Source organism: Oncorhynchus keta, chromosome 22, assembly GCF_023373465.1.
Source record: "Oncorhynchus keta strain PuntledgeMale-10-30-2019 chromosome 22, Oket_V2, whole genome shotgun sequence".
NCBI classification, from domain to species: domain Eukaryota; kingdom Metazoa; phylum Chordata; class Actinopteri; order Salmoniformes; family Salmonidae; genus Oncorhynchus; species Oncorhynchus keta.
Window position 1 is genome coordinate 44,752,020 of NC_068442.1, and position 21,281 is coordinate 44,773,300.

The window sequence follows — 21,281 nt, forward strand, 5'->3', positions numbered from 1 at the left end:
ATCCCATCTGGCGGAGATGGGGAGTCCCATAGGGTGGTGCACAAATGATCCAGTTTTGGCCGGGGTAGGCCATCATTGTAAATAAGAATTTGTTCTTAACTGACTTGCCTAGTTGAATAAATCAATGAAACCAGGGTAAAGTGACTAGGCATCAGGATAGATAAGAGTAAAATGAAGAATGTAACAGCAGTATATGATAAGTATAAAAGTGTGAGTGTGTACTGTATATAGTGCATAGTTTTGTGGGTTAGTGCAGATAGTCCCCTTCACTATTTAGCAAGTCTTATGGCTATTTATTAGTCTCATGGTTTGAGGATAGAAGCTCTCTCGGAGCCTGTTGGTCCTTGAGCCGATGCTCAGGGACTGTTTGCCGAAGGTAGCAGATTGAACAGCCTATGGCTTGGGTGGCTGGAGTCTTTGGCAATTTTTCAGCCCTTCCTCTGACACCACCTGATATAAAAATCCTGGATGGCAGGGAGCTCAGCAACAGTTATGTACTTGTCTCTCCGCACCACCCTCTGTAGCACTTTGTGGAAGAGGGTGGTAGATTTAACATACCAAGCGGTGATGCTGCCACTACAGCCCCATCGATGTGGATGGGGGTGTGCTCTCCCCTCTTTCTCCTCTAGTCCACAATCAACTCCTAACGATGAGGGAGAGGTCGTTGTCATGGCAACACTGACAAGTCTCTGACCTTCTCCCTGTAGGCCGTCTCATCGGCGTCTGTGATAAAAGCTTACCACCGTCGTGTCGTCAGCCAACTTCATGATGGTGTTGGAGTTGTTCGCAGCCACGCAGTCGTGAACAGGGAGCACAGGAGGGGACTAAGCACACACTCTTGAGGTGCACCCGTACTGAGGGTCAGCGTGGCGGAGGTGTTGTTGCCTACCCCCATCACCTGGGACTGTCCCATCATGAAGTCCAGGATCCAGTTACAGAAGGAGGTGGTAAGTCCCAGGATCCCCAGCTTGGTGATTTAATTAAATGTAACATTTATTTAACTAAGCAAGTCAGTTAAGAACAAATTCTTATTTACAATGACGGCCTAGGAACAGCGGGTTAACTGCCTTGTTGAGGGGCAGAACAAAGATTTTTACCTTGTCAGCTCGGTGATTCGATCTAGCAACCTTTCTGTTACTAGTACAACACTCGAACCACTAGGCTACCTGCCGTCCATCTGGCCCGGCGGCCATGCGAGTGTTCAACTGCTTAAAAAGTTTCTCACGTCGGCCATGGAGAGCAAGATCACGCAGCGTTCCGGAACAACAGGTGCTTTCGCGCAAGACTCAGTGTTGTATTCCTCAAAAAGAACATAAAACACATTTAGCTTGTTTGGGAGTTCTGCATCGCTGGGGCCCAGGGAATCGTTTTGCTCCACCACTCTGGGAACTATGGTGCCTCCTCTGCCTCCAACTCCAGGCAGCACTGTTATGACATTTAAAGTAATGTAAGTGATAATTTCACCCCCCTTGACAATTAAATTGTCTGAAATGCAATAGTCGCATGCTTTTGAACACAAAAAAATGTGATTATTTTGCACAAATCAAATTTAGAATGAAGCTAATATTGACACAACGGGTGAGCATGTACTGTAAATGAAAAGCAACAATGGACGCTTTCATAGACGGTAATAACCTACATTACAGAGTTAATTTCTCCCTAAAAAGCTATAAAAGGCTGGTTGTTTAATATCCAACAATCTGTCCAACCACGGTCCAAATACCATGGTGGAACAACGGCATATTGTACTTCTCTTCTGATTCAGACTGAATCAGTCTGCTAGGAGACCGTCTTGGGAAATGGACCTAATTTTCTCATGAATGTCATAGCTGGTCTGTCCGGTATGCATCAGGAGTGAGCCATCTGCTAGAGGCCACAAAGCGAACAGTGAAGTGAGGCTCACCATCAGCTCAGCCCCATATAAATACATTCCACCCTGATGAAGAGATGCTTGCAGTCCCCACATAGAGAACCAGACCACTCATTGGTCCTTCTGTTTGTTTCACAGATGCTTAGCAACCAGCCTCAAAGTGGTTAATCGTGACTGCGTCCTACTGTGTAGAACGTGACTGTGTCCTACTGTGTAGAAGTATTTATTCACTCAGGCAAAGCATGGAATGGTTTGGTTTGAGGGTTCCCCTCAGAAATTCCTATTGCATGAGAATAGTGAGGACCAAAATTACTCAAACTGACTTAACTCAGTTACACAATGTAGGTCTGCCTTACAATTTATTTAAGTAATGAATATTAACATTTGTGTACAGTAGGCCACCAAGATCCCAGTGTCTCTCTCTCTTGCATAAGCATATGGAGTAAACATGTGAAAAGTATTTAGGAATAAGCACCTATAATTAACTGAAACCACATAACTATCGTGGCATACCCTTATTTAGATCATTAAGAGAGAATATGTTTGGGCTTAACTTTACAAGAGTTTAGGGTTAACTAGTAAACCAACATCAAAGCCAGCCTCTGAAACTATGAGCTCCATCAAATGTCTAAGATGTCAGCTTTTTATGAAACTGTAGTTCCCCAGAAATGATTCCACTGAACCAGCAAGGTCCCCACATCCTGGAAAATGCTGCTTCACCCTTAATCTTCTGCTCTAACCCGGAGAACACTTCAGAGCATATCTGAGAAAGCTCTTGAGAGTCATTTTCAAGTTGAAAGATGGCAGGAGAATTGAGAGAATTGCCCAGATGATTGTTTTCCGGATGTTCTGAGGAAATGCTAGGAGAGATTGAGATATCTGATATGGCAAGTCATTGAGCTGAAGCCCACTGTATAAGAACAAAAAAAAAGAGGCATTGTTTTCTTGATTTAATTTCTCCTAGACTGTAAACTGTCTTGCCAAGCATTTGATCTCATGTGGGGCTCCTTCATTAGATAGATACATACTTAGCCCAATTAGTCATATTCTGACATGCCATTGGCAACATGTTCAATATGCAAATGTGAGTAGTTGCTTCAGCATGGCTAAGAAAAAGATAAACGGTTTGAGTGTATCAAGAACTGCATCGCTGCTGTTTTTTTTTTTTTTTACATTCAACAGTTTCCAATGTGTATCAAGAATGGTCCACCACCCAAAGTACATCCAGACAACTTTACACAACTGTGGGAAACTTTGGAGTCAACATGGGCCAGCATCCCTGTGAAAAGCTTTCAACACCTTGTAGAGTCCATGTCCTGACAAATTGAGGCTGTTCTGAGGGCAAAAGGGGGTGCAGCTCAATATTAGGAAGGTGTTATTAATATTTTGTACATTCAGTGTATACAAGCTGTGATGTGCTGAACTAATAATTGTGTTCTCATAACAGGCCTACAACATATAATCACTTTGAATCCATTTTCTCATCTCATTCAATACGCAAAATAGATCTCTCTGACACCACCGTGTACACAGAAAGGAGTTGTGTAGATCACCAAACATCTATATTTACCAGGCTAATTGGGATGGGAAAGCCTGAGAATTAGGAGGAGCAGCTCTGTGTACACACATCTGACAAGTCTGTTCCGATGGGGACATGCTATAACTATGTGAGCCCCCAGAAAAACAGCTGAGAGAACTCTAAACAATATGTTCCCAATGAAGAAAAATCTAGGACAATCATTGTCTAAAATTACCCTAACCCCCTCTCTCTGTGGCCTTGAGAGCCTCAAAAAGCTCTATACTCAAGGCATAGCTACAATGAAGCCCAATTCTGTGTTAGATTGGAGCCTGACAAAACAAAGTTGCTTCAGAGACAAAACACAGAAATGTAAACATGCCACCCAATAAACATCTTCCTAAGGGACGCGTGGTCAGATACAGCTATTTGATAGCATTAACGTCCGTGAGACTACAAGCAGACAGTTTCTAGAACTCTCTCTTCCTTCACTCCAATCTATTCTGCATGGGGTCTTAAGGGGGGTTTGTCACGATGTTTGCGATTTCACCGCAATGGATCTCTTTCGTTTACTCTCCCATCCTCTACTTTCCAGAGTTTTATGGTCACCTTAGTGTGTAGGCATCCAGGAAGACGTATGCCTTGCCTCTTATTAAGCGCATGTGGACGTCGTTTTGGCAATGCAGTCATTTTCCCTCAAAATCATGACTGGAGACAAAGCCTCGACATACTGTGAAAATGAACACGAGGGCTTACCCGTCCTTGTTACACAGCAAGTCTGACTGTGAAAATGAACACGAGGAGGGCTTACCCGACCTTGTCACACAGCAAGTCTGACTGTGAAAATGAACACGAGGAGGGCTTACCCGTCCATGTTACACAGCAAGTCTGACTGTGAAAATGAACACGAGGAGGGCTTACCCGTCCATGTTACACAGCAAGTCTGCCTGTGAAAATGAACACGAGGAGGGCTTACCCGTCCATGTTACACAGCAAGTCTGACTGTGAAAATGAACACGAGGAGGGCTTACCCGTCCATGTTACACAGCAAGTCTGACTGTGAAAATGAACACGAGGAGGGCTTACCCGTCCATGTTACACAGCAAGTCTGACTGTGAAAATGAACACGAGGAGGGCTTACCCGTCCATGTTACACAGCAAGTCTGACTGTGAAAATGAACACGAGGAGGGCTTACCCGTCCATGTTACACAGCAAGTCTGACTGTGAAAATGAACACGAGGAGGGCTTACCCATCCATGTTACACAGCAAATCTGACTTTGAAACTAGCACCCTAATGACAAGTTAATAGCCTGGAAAATAAAGCTGACAGGACCCTAATAAAAGTCAAGCGCAGGCAGGCGTTGTAAAAACAGTTGTAAAATAAAACTCTGCACACATGTTTATCGATAGCAGACTACTTGAGCTAATACTTGTCTAAGAATTTTAAGCAGGTTTTACTCTGTTTCAATGGCAGAAGTTTAAAGTGAGAGTGAATCCTTCCTCATTATCCCTCCTTCTCCAAGTAAGCCTTCAGTACTAAATGCAGAGAGCACAGCTTGTGCTGCCTGCTTTCCTGGGAACACGAAAGCAGAGTTTGTTCTAGTTGTGTACACATCACAGCATCCATTTGGCAAGGTCTCGATCATGAAGACCAATTGTAAATAGACCTGCTCATTCTCTTTAAATGCACACAACACAATCTACTCCCTTGTTCTGTAATTTGCTTTAGCGGATCTCAGTGGCTAGCCGGTTACATGGCTTCTTTCTACACTGCTTTTCAAACAGTCCTCATCTCCTCACTGCAGACAGGGGCACCAGCTGTCTGTCATCTGTGCTGGACTGGTCTGTTCTCGCCAGGAACTAAGTCATTCTAACGAGGAATCTCCACAGCAAGTCAAAAGACTCCACCAGGGAGAGCTAGCTAGTCCTGAGACTCACTACCAGCAAAGATATATTCCATTCCGAATACTTCCAGAGAACACATGTAAAACTTCACTTAACAGGACTCTGACATAAGGGAAACATTGAAAGGTTGAACTGGGGGTTAAGCTTGTGGAGTGTCTTTTTATATAGCTAAGACAACAAAAACAAGCCCTGTACAAACAGGGACCATGTGTGGCCCAAGTCAGGGGACACTGATGTCTAAGCTGTCACACTCACTGGAGGTTTTCTTCCATATTGGTCAGGGGAGGTTAAGACAAGTAATAGCTACCTCTCCAACCCAACACCCCATGTGGAATCTTCACAGGGTTATGACCTTGGCAGGAAGCAGTCAGTCAACTGCATTTGATTGAATCCCAACGAAGAATGCTCAATTCTCATAAACCCGATTACTCTCTCCCTAGTGCTATTACTCAGGTTTATTTCACAAGACAAAGGCTTTGTTATCCAAAAGGCATGACCCCAAACCGACTGCTATGGTCATCAGGACCTGCCAGATCCCAGGCATCCTCTTCTCAAACTCTCTCCACATTCCATCCATCAACCAAGCTAATCTGCTTGGGGTGCTGTGTAAGCCAGTGGAACATCTTCTTGTGAAATAACTCTATAGAGTCTTTCCGTGAGGGTCGTGACATACATAACCCAGAGTTTTGGGGAAGCCATGGGATGTACAGTGAAGGTTCTGCGAGGACATCTGGCCTAAGTGGTAGACGATGCCAACATACACACACTCTCAGCACTATTTTTCAGATGTTGCACTACAGCAACAGCATCACGACATACAGACTATGGAACTATTTCCTATCATAGAGTGTTCTGAATTTGCATGTGCAAGCCAAGTGCCACCACTACTATCAGTAGCACTGTCAAAGCTGTACAAAAAAGTCTGTAAACAAGCAAACACCGGCCATGAACAATGTGTTTACAATACTGCGTTGGTAATAAAGCATTATTTGATCGACGCCACTGCTGGGGCAGCTAGCTAGCTTTAGCTTGGTACTTAGCTAGCACCAATACAACCAGCCTGAAAACAATGACCAGTAGAAACTGCAGTCATTTTCATTATTCTTAGCAATGATTTAGGAATCTTTGTGAGTAACTATTAGCTAGGTAGCCACTTGCCTATTGAAATTTAACTTCAGTTCATTAAAATAAATAGCTAACCAGCTTCTTAACCCTGTTGCCCAAAGCTAACGTTATAATCAGCCAGCTAGTTTCATCTGGATAATGACACTCGACCGGACTGGGTTATGTGTTGTGAAGCCAGCCACAATAAGGATTAGGCACAACAGTGGAATTTGTGGTTAACCTTCAAAATAAAAGTACCTCTTTGAAAGTGATGCAGAAGGTTAAAATTGGTGGAATCATGCCATATTTAGCAGAGATAATGTTAAACAAGGTTGGCATGTGAAGCAATGAAATGGGGTATCAGTCTACTCGGTGACACCCACAGAACACAACTGTGAAGAGTATATGCAAATATTAGCGTTGTAGCTCTTATCGCAGGACTGTGACTGTGTGAAATCACCTCCCCAGTCAGCCTATTGTGTGTTTACATTCATATTGCACTGTACAGCTTTGCCTAAGGACTGGGGATCAATGAAACGGGGTATCAGGCTACTCAATACCCCAAATATTTTTTCAATTTTCTCCAAAACATCCACGCAGTATTGTTTTTCCTCAGGAATAATGTTCAATACACATAGGTTGACAATAAATGTGGCTCAATTCAGTTGTTTCAGAGTCCCGCAATAAGAGCTACGACGCGAACGTTTTCTGGGTGTCACTGAGTAGACTGATACCCCATGTCATTGATCCACAGGTAAGGCTGTACAGTGTAATGAGTATACCCCCAATGCAATTCTAAAGTCGAATACAGTGTGATTTCAACAGATTGTCAAATTAACAAATTGTCATTTTATAAAATAGCATTCCAACCTCGTTTAGCATCATCTATTCAATTCTGGCATAATTCTACTATTTGAATTCATTTATTTCACTGTCAATGACATACTTTTATTTTGAAGGCTAACCGCAAAGTCCACTATTGTGGCTAATCTTTATTGTGGCTAGCTTCTCAGACGGGTACGACCACCATTAATCAAATAAGACAGGTCTTATAAATTAGGGTTATTTTAGATGATGACACCTAGCTATATAATCAGCTAGGTAACTATATAGCAACTGAAACAGATGTCGTTTTGCTATGTTTTTGGGGGAAGGACATCATTTGCATCCATGAGCTAGCTAGCTGTTTTTATGACCAGCACTGTAGGTGTGTGAGACAACTTTACCAGCATCATAGCATGCATATCGATGAATCGTTGAGACATATGAAATACGAGTGATAGTGTAATCAATGTGTAATAACTACGTTAATAACAATTATGGCCGCGTTAAATTATTATGTGATGTGCAGTCATATTCAGGTCCTGATTGGTCAACAAGCTTATTTGACACGTCAAATTGTGTATCTTTTTTTGACACACAAAGACCCAAACGGCGTTTCATAGAAATCCTGGTTGAGAATGGAACATCTGAACAAATGAACAACAAAACAGCACAGCAAGTAAGTGAAATAAATAGGTTTTGATTATGTTTTACTGGTCATTTCCGTAAATGCCAAAAAAAAAAAAAAAATTTTTGTTCAGTGTGGTGTGTAACCTTTATTTAACTAGGCAAGTCTTAAGGATTATCCCCCTTTTTAACATTTCACCTAAAATGACAAATCCAAATCCAACTGCCTTTAGCTCCGGACCTGAAGCATGGATATGCATTTTCTTGATACCATTTGAAAGGAAACACTTTGAAGTTTGTGGAAATGTGAAAGGAATGTAGGAGAATATAACACATTAGATCTGGTGAAAAGATAATACAACAAAAAAAATGGTATTGTTTTGTAGCATCATATTTGAAATGTAAGAGAAAGGCCATAATGTATTATTCCAGCCCAGATGCAATTTAGATATTGGCCACTACATGGCAGCAGTGTATGTGCAAAGTTTTAGTCTGATCCAATGAACCATTGCATTTCTATTCAAAATTTTGTATCAATACTGCTCAAATGTGCCTAATTTGTTTATTAATAACTTTTCATGTTCAAAACTGTGTACTCTCCTCAAACAATTGCATGGTATTATTTCACTGTAATAGCTACTGAAAATTGGACAGTGCCGTTAGATTAACAATAATTTAAGCTTTCTGCCAATATCAGAAATGTCTATGTCTCCGGTTTTCTCTTTATCGTGTCCCTGTCATCTTGTCATTCTTCAGCACTGTTGTGCTGTACCATGGCTGTGCAGGTGCCTTATTTGGTGCAGAGGGAGGGAGCTCCTGTATTTGTTCATGGGGACGGGCCAGACTTGTTTTCTTTGCAAGCAACTTGTTCGCCATTGACAGTGAAGTGAAGAAATTGTCCATGGTGACATTAAAGTTCAACAAGCCTCACCACCACATTCTCAGACACTTGCTCACCCGCTGCCCAATGTGGATATTTTCCCAGATATTGAAAGCTGTTCAGCATGTACAATTACGCACGCTGTCACTGTGTGGCCTTCTCCAAGTATGTCAGAATAGACTACTGCTTTTATTTAGTGGACTGATATCGGGTACATACCACTAAGATTAGAATGGATCAATATAATAAATGGCCAGACCTGTTCTTCATTCACAATTGGTGATTGCATAATTATTCATTGTTCGCTTCATTAACTCGCCCATTCTACCCCATCATAATTTTCTTAATGTATTTAATCTGCTGTTATATGTGTGAAATTTGTTTCGGGAATACTTTAGGTTCAGTTGAGGCAATTATCAGGGTGATTATCAGATGCACTTTTAACAGTCAGAAGAAGGAGCGGGCCCTACCGTCGGAAGAAGGAGCGGGCCCTACCGTCGGAAGAAGGAGCGGGCCCTACCGCCGGAAGAAGGAGCGGGCCCTACCGTCGGAAGAAGGAGCGGGCCCTACCGTCGGAAGAAGGAGCGGGCCCTACCGTCAGAAGAAGGAGCGGGCCCTACCGTCAGAAGAAGGAGCGGGCCCTACCGCCAGAAGAAGGAGCGGGCCCTACCGTCAGAAGAAGGAGCGGGCCCTACCGTCAGAAGAAGGAGCGGGCCCTACCGTCAGAAGAAGGAGCGGGCCCTACCGTCAGAAGAAGGAGCGGGCCCTACCGTCAGAAGAAGGAGCGGGCCCTACCGTCAGAAGAAGGAGCGGGCCCTACCGGCCAGAAGAAGGAGCGGGCCCTACCGTCAGAAGAAGGAGCGGGCCCTACCGTCAGAAGAAGGAGCGGGCCCTACCGTCAGAAGAAGGAGCGGGCCCTACCGTCAGAAGAAGGAGCGGGCCCTACCGTCAGAAGAAGGAGCGGGCCCTACCGTCAGAAGAAGGAGCGGGCCCTACCGTCAGAAGAAGGAGCGGGCCCTACCGTCAGAAGAAGGAGCGGGCCCTACCGGGCCAGAAGAAGGAGCGGGCCCTACCGTCAGAAGAAGGAGCGGGCCCTACCGTCAGAAGAAGGAGCGGGCCCTACCGTCAGAAGAAGGAGCGGGCCCTACCGTCAGAAGAAGGAGCGGGCCCTACCGTCAGAAGAAGGAGCGGGCCCTACCGTCAGAAGAAGGAGCGGGCCCTACCGTCAGAAGAAGGAGCGGGCCCTACCGTCAGAAGAAGGAGCGGGCCCTACCGTCAGAAGAAGGAGCGGGCCCTACCGTCAGAAGAAGGAGCGGGCCCTACCGTCAGAAGAAGGAGCGGGCCCTACCGTCAGAAGAAGGAGCGGGCCCTACCGTCAGAAGAAGGAGCGGGCCCTACCGTCAGAAGAAGGAGCGGGCCCTACCGTCAGAAGAAGGAGCGGGCCCTACCGTCAGAAGAAGGAGCGGGCCCTACCGTCAGAAGAAGGAGCGGGCCCTACCGTCAGAAGAAGGAGCGGGCCCTACCGTCAGAAGAAGGAGCGGGCCCTACCGTCAGAAGAAGGAGCGGGCCCTACCGTCAGAAGAAGGAGCGGGCCCTACCGTCAGAAGAAGGAGCGGGCCCTACCGTCAGAAGAAGGAGCGGGCCCTACCGTCAGAAGAAGGAGCGGGCCCTACCGTCAGAAGAAGGAGCGGGCCCTACCGTCAGAAGAAGGAGCGGGCCCTACCGTCAGAAGAAGGAGCGGGCCCTACCGTCAGAAGAAGGAGCGGGCCCTACCGTCAGAAGAAGGAGCGGGCCCTACTGTCAGAAGAAGGAGCAGGCCCTACACTGTCAGAAGAAGGAGCAGGCCCTACACTGTCAGAAGAAGGAGCAGGCCCTACTGTCAGAAGAAGGAGCAGGCCCTACTGTCAGAAGAAGGAGCAGGCCCTACTGTCAGAAGAAGGAGCAGGCCCTACTGTCAGAAGAAGGAGCAGGCCCTACTGTCAGAAGAAGGAGCAGGCCCTACTGTCAAGAAAAGGAGGAGCAACGGTGGAAAAACATTTTTTTTTAAGTGACATGGCCTCATAAAACTGGTTATAACTCCACTCCAGTTCTGTTTGTGATATTAAGATTCTAACAAGCACAGTGTGTTATGTAGACTTATATAGGACAAGTCAATGAAGTAAGGGGGCTTGACTTTTTAATTTTTTTTAAATAGCAGAGTAATAGCAACTATAAAATCATGACCAGTGAAAATGACTGCTTTAGCGGTTCTAATGTTAAAGAGGAGAGGTGAGCGGTGAACGGGGCACTTGAGATTTCTTCACAGTTCAAATAGATCTTGATCAAATAGATGATGTTGTTGGTGCTTTAGAGATAGGAATAATTCGCTATTTTTGAAATGTTGTTAGGCAGGCATATGTGTTTTTAGACAGTCCAATGTCAAATCTGGATTTGAGGGGCACCACCATGTATCACATCAGGCCGTGATTGGAGTCCCATAGGGCAGCAAACAATTGGCCCAGGGTCGTTGGGGTCTGGCCAGGTAGGTGTCATTGTAAATAACAATTTGTTCTTAACCAACTTGCCTAGTTAAATAAATACAAATATAAGTAATCAGATACCAGTGTCTGTGTAATGGGCTGGTTGGTTATCCGAGGAGTAACTGGCAGCCAAAGCAAACACATACACACACTTCAGTGGCTGCTGCCAGCTGTTGGCATGACACGGCACACCATCAGGCCATAAAAAAAGGAACCGTGAAATTCTCTGATGGAGAACAAGTTCACCGATGTGTGTGTGTACCTGTTTCGATTCAATGGCAGAGGCATTGTCTGGAAAACGTTATGAATGAATGCAGGGAGAGACATAGTGGGGGAGGTGCCATCACAATTCCATAACCTGCGGTGTGTGTAGGCCTACTATGGATGTGCATGCGTGTTTGAGAAAGTCGTGCTAGCTTTAGAGAAATAGTACGTTTTGTGAAGATGCTTCATATAACTGACGGAAATTACCCTCTTAGTGTCGGACATGTGCTACTATAGCCCGTTGTGTTATATTTACGCTAGTAATTAGATACAGTAGGGATGGGGAAAGACAGTTTTACTCAAGTCCCCAAAATGATTTGCAACAAAACTGATACAGTAGGCTATACCAGATATACTTGAGCGTAACATTGTGTATTTTCTCCCGTCGCTACGGAAAGGACAGCACTGTAACACAGCCAACAGCTCACCGGGTAGAAACGGCGTCACGTTGCTCAGCAGCAGCAGCAGCTGGGTGAGAATACAGCTTATTGCAGTGGCCTGTGTAGGACACCGAATGATGCACTGTAGCCTAATAAAGATGACTAATATAATAACTACATCAAAAGTTGTTGGTGAGATTTACAAAAAAAATATTTTACCTTCTGATAAGCCAACTGAAGATAGTTGTACGGGATTCGCCTGTGGAAATCCTGGATGACATCCTCGCTGATTTTGTGCATGGACTGTGTTCCAACTTTTCTTCAATGCACTCGTTCTGACAATAGGATCTTCGGAGAACCACGTCAAAGAACTGCAGGTCCATGGAGGCGGAATCAAACGGGTGCTTGTTTCAAATGGTATGAGAAACATGGGCCTACTGTCACATGACAAACAACTGACAGGTTGTTCACTGAAAGGACCAGGAATCAGAAGTGTTTCTGAGTGTTTTTTATTGAAACGGCCTTAAATAGACTCTGCCCTAAAATGGACGCCAAGTGCGGATCGTTTCAGTTCTCGCCTGTTACATGTGTATGGGATTTCCAATAGCTAACCCTGGTCATGGAGAGAGAGAAATGCAGACATTTGATGATTTGCAAAATAATTTGATGCTGATGCAAGTACAGTATTATGTTTGAATTTACAACTGATTATTATACACTGAGTGGACAAACCATTAGGACCACCTGCTCTTTCCATGACATAGCCTGACCAGGTGAAAGCTATGATCCCTTATTGATGGCACCTGTTAAATCCACTTCAATCAGTGTAGGTGAAGGGTAGGAGGCAGATTACATAAGGATTTTTAAGCCTTGAGACAATTGAGACATGGATAGTGTATGTGTGCCATTCAGAGGGTGAATGGGCAATACCAATATTGAAGTGCCTTTGAACATGGGTTTGGTAGTAAGTTATAAGTGCCTTTGAACGGGGTATGGTAGTAGGCTATAAGTGCCTTTGAACGGGGTATGGTAGTAGGTTATAAGTGCCTTTGAATGGGGTATGGTAGTAGGCTATAAGTGCCTTTGAACGGGGTATGGTAGTAGGTTATAAGTGCCTTTGAACGGGGTATGGTAGTAGGCTATAAGTGCCTTTGAACGGGGTATGGTAGTAGGTTATAAGTGCCTTTGAATGGGGTATGGTAGTAGGCTATAAGTGCCTTTGAACAGGGTATGGTAGTAGGTTATAAGTGCCTTTGAACGGGGTATAGTAGTAGGCTATAAGTGTCTTTGAACGGGGTATGATAGTAGGTTATAAGTGCCTTTGAACGGGGTATGGTAGTAGGCTATAAGTGCCTTTGAACGGGGTATAGTAGTAGGCTATAAGTGTCTTTGAACGGGGTTTGGTAGTAGGCTATAAGTGCCTTTGAACGGGGTATGGTAGTAGGTTATAAGTGCCTTTGAACGGGGTATGGTAGTAGGCTATAAGTGCCTTTGAACGGGGTATGGTAGTAGGTTATAAGAGCCTTTGAACGGGGTATGGTGGTAGGTTATAAGAGCCTTTGAACGGGGTATGGTGGTAGGTTATAAGAGCCTTTGAACGGGGTATGGTGGTAGGTTATAAGAGCCTTTGAACGGGGTATGGTAGTAGGTTATAAGAGCCTTTGAACGGGGTATGGTAGTAGGTTATAAGTGCCTTTGAACGGGGTATGGTGGTAGGTTATAAGAGCCTTTGAACGGGGTATGGTGGTAGGTTATAAGAGCCTTTGAACGGGGTATGGTAGTAGGTTATAAGTGCCTTTGAATGGGGTTTGGTAGTAGGTTTTAAGTGCCTTTGAACGGGGTATGGTAGTAAAACCCTGAAACCTGAAAGAGTCAAATAGAAGAAAAGAAAGAGAATGTAAAAAGGACATAATTTGAAGGCTGTAAAACATAACACACATTCAGTAGTATCTTTATCTAATGAAGTATCTTTATGCAAATTCATCTTGATAATAATAACAGCAGATTTATGACAAGTTTACCATATATAGCACGTGATCAAGTACTAAATTAAGGGAAAATTGCAGTACAGTACACTCTAAATTGCACGTTTCAAATGTACAAATGTGAAGAAATTTGAATAAATAAAGTTTCTTGTCATGTGCATACAGGTGGTTGACCTACGGCACAGATTGCACATCTGCATGTCCAAACCAATACTTTCCCTTGGTGAAAAGTGAAAATCATTTAAATGGAAGGTGTATTCTAATCTGTTGGCCCCAAACAAAACACAATCAGGCACAGTTCAATCAAGCTGATATTTATGGAAGCTTACTCTGCAGTAGAGTTGCACAGTTCCAGTAACATTACCAGAATTCCTAGCTTTCCCAGAAGCCCTTGTTAGGGGATTCCGGATTTCCTGCTTATTTCCCCCTGTACATTTTGAGAGTCATAGGAACACTACTCTGCAGCACTGTACATTGGTGATGGTATATAATGAAATGGTAGCTACATTGGCTATATTTGAAAATTCCTTTAGTGGAGGAACTTGACATGAGGTTGAAAACAGAGATATGGCAGGTGTTACACATCATGACTACAGCCAACCATCTTCACACATCCAAACACAATTAATAACAAAAATACTTTCATGGAGCACACAAACCTCCCAAATGAACTCTCACAATCATAATGTAGGCGAGTCACACACAGTAGAGTACTTGAGTAACTACACGTATTCTGCTCTACTGTAGTCCTTCAGTGTGAGTAGTAGGCTCTCTGGTTTAAGCCTCAACGAATTGAGCTTCCTTGGGCGTCCTCTAGGCATAGTGTGGCCCATTAAACATAGTGGGTGCCAGGCCTGGTGCCAGGCCTGGTGCCAGGAATGACTTTGCGTTGGGTGAAGGATGAGACGGAGCGTGAGCCCTGGGGACAACTCCACAGATACCTGCAGCCCAGGAGAAATCCGCCCACCACAGAGCAGATACCTGCACCCCAGCTCACCAGCACAGCGTTGCCAAACTCAAACCTATCGGTTTAAAAAAGAAACACAAAATAACACACCCAGTCAACACCACAGAATGTAGTCCACATCAGCCACAAAACACAGATTATAAACTGGGTGGTTCGAGCCCTGAATTCTGATTGGCTGACAGCCGTGGTATATCAGACCGTATACCACGGGTCTGACAAAACATTTATTTTTACTGCTCTAATTACAGTGGTAACCAGTTTATAATAGCAATAAGGCTCCTCGGGGGTTGGTGGTATATAACCAATATACCACGGCTAAGGGCTGTATCTCGACACTCCACAATGCGTTGCGTTGTGCGTAAGAACATCCCTTAGCCGTGGTATATTGGACATACACTAGACCCCCTCGTCCCTTATTGCTTAAATAAACTATGTGTAGAATTCTAAATCGAAATAACAATTTGATATTAATTGCACTACAGCCAGGTGTAGTTTCTTAGCTTGTACAACAAATTGCACCCTATTCCCTATTTTGTCCCCTTCTTTTGACTAGATCCACCCTATGGGTCCTTGGTCAAAATTAGTGCATTCATAAGGCTCAGCCTAAAGACTATTACAATTCTTAACAGACAGAGTTGTGGATGATTCTGCTACCGTGCTACTCGACAGTACCTGTTATGTAAGGAAGTAGGTGAGTCTGAGAATTCAAAGGACTGGATGATGGCGTTGGCAAACCAGGAGGTTACCGATATGGCCAGAACACCTACAGAGAAGAGCAATATTAGAACATCTTATTACACACAATTTCATATCAGCTTCTCTCACACCTAGAGTTAAAACTATCAGCATTTTCAGTGGTAAAAGCAGCATTTTGGGCTATGGTACAGAGCTGTATGCTAAAGCACAGAGTTATGTAGTATCAGATGGGACCATTTTTTGGCATTTCACAATGTAGCATTTACTGTTCAGAGCTAAATCAATAAAAACAACTTTCATTACTGATATGATAATGTAGCCAACTGTACCTGCAATGGTGAAGAGGAATCCTCCAACAATGGCAACTCTATCCTTCTGCTTTTCATCCTCCTCCAGGCATCGAGTGCATCTCATCCCCAGCGTGGCTACCAGCACCCCAATGGCTGACAACAGGACACTGAGGATCATCACCACTCGGGTGGTCAGAATCTCCGCTATACGCACAGGGCAAATGTCAAAGGCCAACGCAAACTCTCAACACTCAGTCGGAGATTGAATATGGCTACATTGAACACATCCATATCAAAGTCACAAGTCAGTGTGAAACTTACTGAGAGAAAGAACATAGACACTGGAACAGTGTGTGAACAAGTATGATTTGTAATAATAAATGTTTGTAGTCATCTGTTTCAATTATCAACATGTATTGTGTATTATTAGGCTTATTTGTATCTTTTCATTGTAATCGGACATCAACAAGTAGCCCACCATTATATTAAGCTATATTGTGCCTGCTATGAAGGTGAGTGACCACGAGTGATCGAATAGTGGGTGATGATGGCAGACACTAAGGAAAACGTACCTGGCAGGTGAAAGAGTGACTTGTAATTGACGCACATCGTGTGTCTTGTGGCGTCGACGGTGCATGACATCCATAACCCCAGGTACGTTTCCTTTGATGTTATCGTGCTCTCTGTGTAAGAGTGCCTTTTCCACTCCACCATAGTGGTGGCAATCGCTGAGCCAACAAGACCGATCAAAGCAAGAGCATAACCGGGAAGTTGAACCGCAGAGCTCGTCATGGTATTCCGATGAAATTATGATTGATAATAAAGGCTACTAAAATGGGGGTTGATGAAAAATAGACAAAATACATGAACAGTGGAAAATCGAATCTTTAAATTGTTGAAATGTCCTTGATTCTCAATGTCTGTTAAATCTATTGAAGCAAACCGAACTCCGTTAAAGTTTAATTCCTGCCGCGTTGTGGACCGTTATCTCGTACTCTCAGCATTGCGCCTGTGTTCAGTGATTAGTGCATCCACTCTTGGCTATTTAAACCGTCTGCGGGACAATTCTCGAGCGCATACTAGTGGTTATACATAGATCGATTTCTATGAAAAGCTCAGCACGTTCTCATAATGGGTGTGATAGTCTTTCCCTCTACCATTCATGCCCTATTTTTTTTATTTTTAAGAACTACGTGAAAATCAACTAAGACAAATTTATTCCACGGCACAAAACTAAAGCTGTGATGTGTATTAATCTGCTATAGTCACTCACATCCTACTTGTGATAATTGTGTTTTATTAATTTCATTACAATATATTCACATTAGATGGCCTTCCACATAATTCATATTTATATGCTTATGACATAGTCTGAGCTGTTAAATGAGTTTGCTTATCATTACGTTTTTCCAACCCATATGAAAATCAAACCCTTGGTGATTTTTTCCCCAGTTTACACAAAATCCAAACCAGTTTTAAATCCAATCAATGCAGTTGATTTTAGGCCTATGTAATGGTCTTACATTTTCAGGATTGTCAGGTTTTGTATGCAATTTGTATTTAAAACTAATGTAAACTCACCCCATTCCGTACAAATGTGCGCAACCGCAACATCAACATCGGGGGTGTGAATTAGGTTTCTAGTCAAGCGTTGATGACATGGTAATGGATCTATAGTATTGGAGAAAAGTTGAGAAAACTGACCCTCCTTTACATCTTGACGTGTCATGTCGTAATGTACATCAGGCATACAGCAACTATTTCTGTCTTACAATCTCTCTCCACCAGGTGTAGCACTTCTATCATCCTTTAAAAACAAGAAATGGACAGTGACAGGGGTAAGGGGGGATACCTAGTAATTTTTTTCATCATCATTGCATGTGATCATCATTCTCAAAGCTACTGTTTACTTCTAAGGTCACTTTAGCATCATTATTCAAATTTGACACAAACCTTCAAATAGGTATGTAATGACACAGTATATAAAGTATTTATAGTGTTTTATTTACATTTTAGAGGCGATAAGGTGATGTTGGACAGACCGAGTGAAAAAAGCTATTTTCTCCTTCTCACTATCACGCATTAGTTTAGCTTCCCCACCCGCCATTTTTAAAAAGACCCGACGGGGCTCATTGCCTTCTTGAATTATGCAGAAACGGGCAGCGTTTAGGTCATGTAATTGATTCTGTTGGAAAGGGGAGAAATTGTGCTTTACAATGGTATTGACATTACAGTTGATCTGGAAGTATTACGTTTTCGGGGCGCTAAAATAAGGGCAATTGTACAGACCCAGGCGATGTACGAATTTACGTGAGTTTATGTTAGCCATGTTTACTGTATTTAAATGTTTCACAAACACAGTTTATGTTTACATACAATGCAATCGGAAAGTATAAAGACCCCTTGACTTTTTTCCATATTTTGTTACGTTACAACCTTATTCTAAAATGTATTAAATCGTCTCCCCACCCTCATCAATCTACACACAATACCCCATAATGACATAGCAAAAACCTTTTTTAATGAATTTTTGCAATTTTTTATATATATGTATATAAAAGCTGAAACATCACATTTACATACAAGTTTTCTGACACCTTGAATTTTTCCACATTTTGTTACGTTACAGCCTTATTCGAAAATGTACAAATATACACACAATACCCCATAATGACAAAGTGAAAACAGGTTTTTAGAATTTTTTGCAAATGTATAAAAAACATAAATACCTTATTTACATATGTATTCAAACCCTTTGCTATGGGACACGAAATTGAGCTCAGGTGCACCCTGTTTCCATTGATCATCCTTGAGATGTTTCTACAACTGTGGTAAATTGAATTGATTGGACATGATTTGGAAAGGCACAAACCTGTGTATATAAGATCCCACAGTTGACAGTGCACGTCAGAGCAAAAACCAAGCCATGAGGTCGGAGGAATTGTCCATGGAGCTCCTAGACAGGATTGTGTCAAGGCACAGATCTGGGGAAGGGAACCAAAAAATGTCTGCAGCATTGAAGGTCCCAAAGAACACAGTGCCCTCCATCATTCTTAAAATCGAAGAAGTTTGGAACCACCGAAAACTCTTACTAGAGCTGGCCGCCCGGCCAAACTGAGCAATCGGAGGAGAATGGCCTTGGTCAGGGAGGTGACCAAGAACTCGATGGTCACTCTGATAGAGTTCCTCTGTGGAGATGGGAGAACCTTCCAGAAGGACAACCAACTCGACAGCACTCCACCAATCAGTCCTTTATTGCAGAGTGAAAGAGACGAAAGTCACTCCTCAGTAAAAGGCACCTGACAGTCCGCATGGAGTTTGGCAAAAAGCGCCTAAAGACTCTCAGACCATGAGAAACACGATTCTCTGGTCTGATGAAACCAAAACTGAACTCCTTGACCTGAATGCCAAGCGTCACGTCTGGAGGAAACCTGGCACCATCTCTACGGTGAAGAATGGTGGTGACAGAATTATGCTGGGGGGATGTTTTTCAGTGGCAGGTACTGGGTGACTAGTCAGGATCAAGGGAAAGGTGAACAGAGCAAAGTACAGAGAGATCCTTGATGGAAACCTGCTCCAGAGTGCTCAGGACCTCAGACTGGAGCAAACGTTCACCTTACAACAGGACAATGACCCTAAACACTGTCGTGTCTTTGGCTATGCCGGATTAAGTGATATGACATGCTAATCTATAAAATAATTTCTCCGTAATTAATATCACTTGATTGAGCTAATCATGTATATGTAATTAACTAGAGAGTCAGGCACCACAAAATACTATTTATAGAGGTGTTATCTTCCGAATAAACTCTTAAAGACCTAGTAATATTTTACATCAATAGCAGTCAATATCAATCGTTATCTTAATTCAGTCTCATCTGAAAGTTGTAAATTGTTGGTTATCTGCACGAACCCTGGCTAACAATTTGAATCAGCAATACAAAATTGGGTTTAATTATTTATTTACTAAATACCTAACTAATTACACACACATAATTAAATCAAAACTTGATTACAAATGACGTCATAAAGGAAAACGTCCCTAGTGGGCGGAACAGATATGACAGCTTGTTACACAAAGGAAAAGGGCTGGGTTTGAGTGAAAGAGCGGGAAGACTGATTGACACAGGGAGAAGCTGTGCTATCGTAAATACAGTATCTGATGCATTCTAAATTACCGCCCATTTGGAAAAGGAAAATGCAATAAACATTTACTCTGAGCTGCGCTGTAGGTTGGTTGGTGGTAGATGGAAGGCCGTGTTGCCAAACCGAGTCCTTTGAAGAATGTCTCTGTCAGTTGGATACGTTGTAGTAACGTTGTTGGGTGATAGACGGGATACTCTGTCTGTTCCTTCCTAACCCTCGTTGCATCTGCTGTTGCTAACTCAACGGCTAGGAGGTATCACTTCTGTAGTGAATAAGAGTTCAAAGTTCATACCATTCGCAACCAAAGCTCACGCTGATGTTAGCTTCATTCTGTAGTTATTATCTGAACCATTCTGACATCGGACCGTCGCCCTACATCCTCGGTACAGGAGGTTAATATTGTCGTCAAGGGCTTATATAGGAAGGGAGAGGAGGGCGTGTTTGAAAAGTTTTATAGCCCATGTCCCTTCACAGGGGCGAGCCACTGATTGAGCAGAACCCAGTCTTATGAAAACCCAAATCTCACATTTTAGAAGCTGAAATCACATTTCAGCCCATCTTGAATAATTTCATATTCAAACATTTAAATTGAACGATAATTCCATGTGAATCCGATAACTCTGATGTGTAGACTTTCCACTGTAGAGTTTGTCATCTTAACATTGATGAGACTTTCTCAGATGACAACCAAACTGACATCATATTCATTAAGTACCATGTTCAATTGGTCGCATTACCAGAATATAGTTAATTTCCCCCCACCTTCTGATGTTCCCAGAATCTCTGTTAACCAATGGTTTTGCAAATGTAACATCAGTAGGGTAGAGAGAGGAAAAGGGGGGAAAGAGGTATTCATGACTGTCATAAACCTACCCCCCAGGCCAACGTCATGACAGCACACAGCCAAGACAACGTAGGAGTGGCTTAGGGAAAAGTCTCTGAATGTCCTTGAGTGGCCCAGCCAGAGCCCGGACTTGAACCTGATCGAACATCTCTAGAGAGACCTGAAAATAGTTATGCAGCAACGCTCCCCATCCAACCTGACATAGGCTAAGAGGATCTGCAGAGAAGAATGGGAGAAACTCCTCAATTACAGGTGTGCCAAGCTTGTAGCATCATACCCAAGAAGACTCAAGGCTGTAATCGCTGCCGAAGGTGCTTCAACAAAGTACTGTTTTTAGACAAGTTGAGTATCTGGAGCATCAGCATTTGTTTGTTCAAATACAGGCTCAAAATGGCCAAAAACAAAGATCTTTCTTCTGAAACTCAGTCTATTCTTGTTCTGAGAAATGAAGGCTATTTCATGTG

The 21,281-nt window shown here is 43.2% G+C and overlaps 2 protein-coding genes across 2 annotated transcripts in view; both read right to left on the minus strand.

The window, feature by feature from the left end:
• Positions 1-12,202, minus strand: part of LOC118401550 (prolyl 3-hydroxylase 2) — a 106,676-nt gene extending 94,474 nt beyond the window's left edge. The window contains exon 1 of the mRNA XM_035799158.2: positions 12,109-12,202. Coding sequence (XP_035655051.2) covers positions 12,109-12,189 — 81 coding nt within the window. The 5' untranslated portion in view covers positions 12,190-12,202. The remainder of the gene's footprint in view (positions 1-12,108) is intronic.
• A 1,634-nt stretch (positions 12,203-13,836) lies between these two features.
• Positions 13,837-17,132, minus strand: LOC118401551 (claudin-1-like). Its single transcript, XM_035799161.2, has 4 exons — positions 16,400-17,132; positions 15,867-16,031; positions 15,514-15,604; positions 13,837-14,896 (listed from the first exon to the last, which is right to left on the minus strand). Exons 1-4 carry the CDS (start codon positions 16,617-16,619, stop codon positions 14,707-14,709), a joined length of 666 nt encoding a protein of 221 aa, XP_035655054.1. The 5' UTR covers positions 16,620-17,132; the 3' UTR covers positions 13,837-14,706.
• Between the last annotated feature and the right edge of the window lie 4,149 nt (positions 17,133-21,281).

Bases quoted from the DNA above. Each gene is read 5' to 3' on its own strand.
- LOC118401551 (XM_035799161.2), bottom strand. From the start codon at position 16,619: ATGACGAGCTCTGCGGTTCAACTTCCCGGTTATGCTCTTGCTTTGATC. The intron at 16,032-16,399 runs GTACGTTTTCCT...CTGTGCGTATAG, and splicing joins GTCACTCTTTCACCTGCCAG to CGGAGATTCTGACCACCCGA. The intron at 15,605-15,866 runs GTACAGTTGGCT...TCTTCTCTGTAG, and splicing joins ATTCCTCTTCACCATTGCAG to GTGTTCTGGCCATATCGGTA.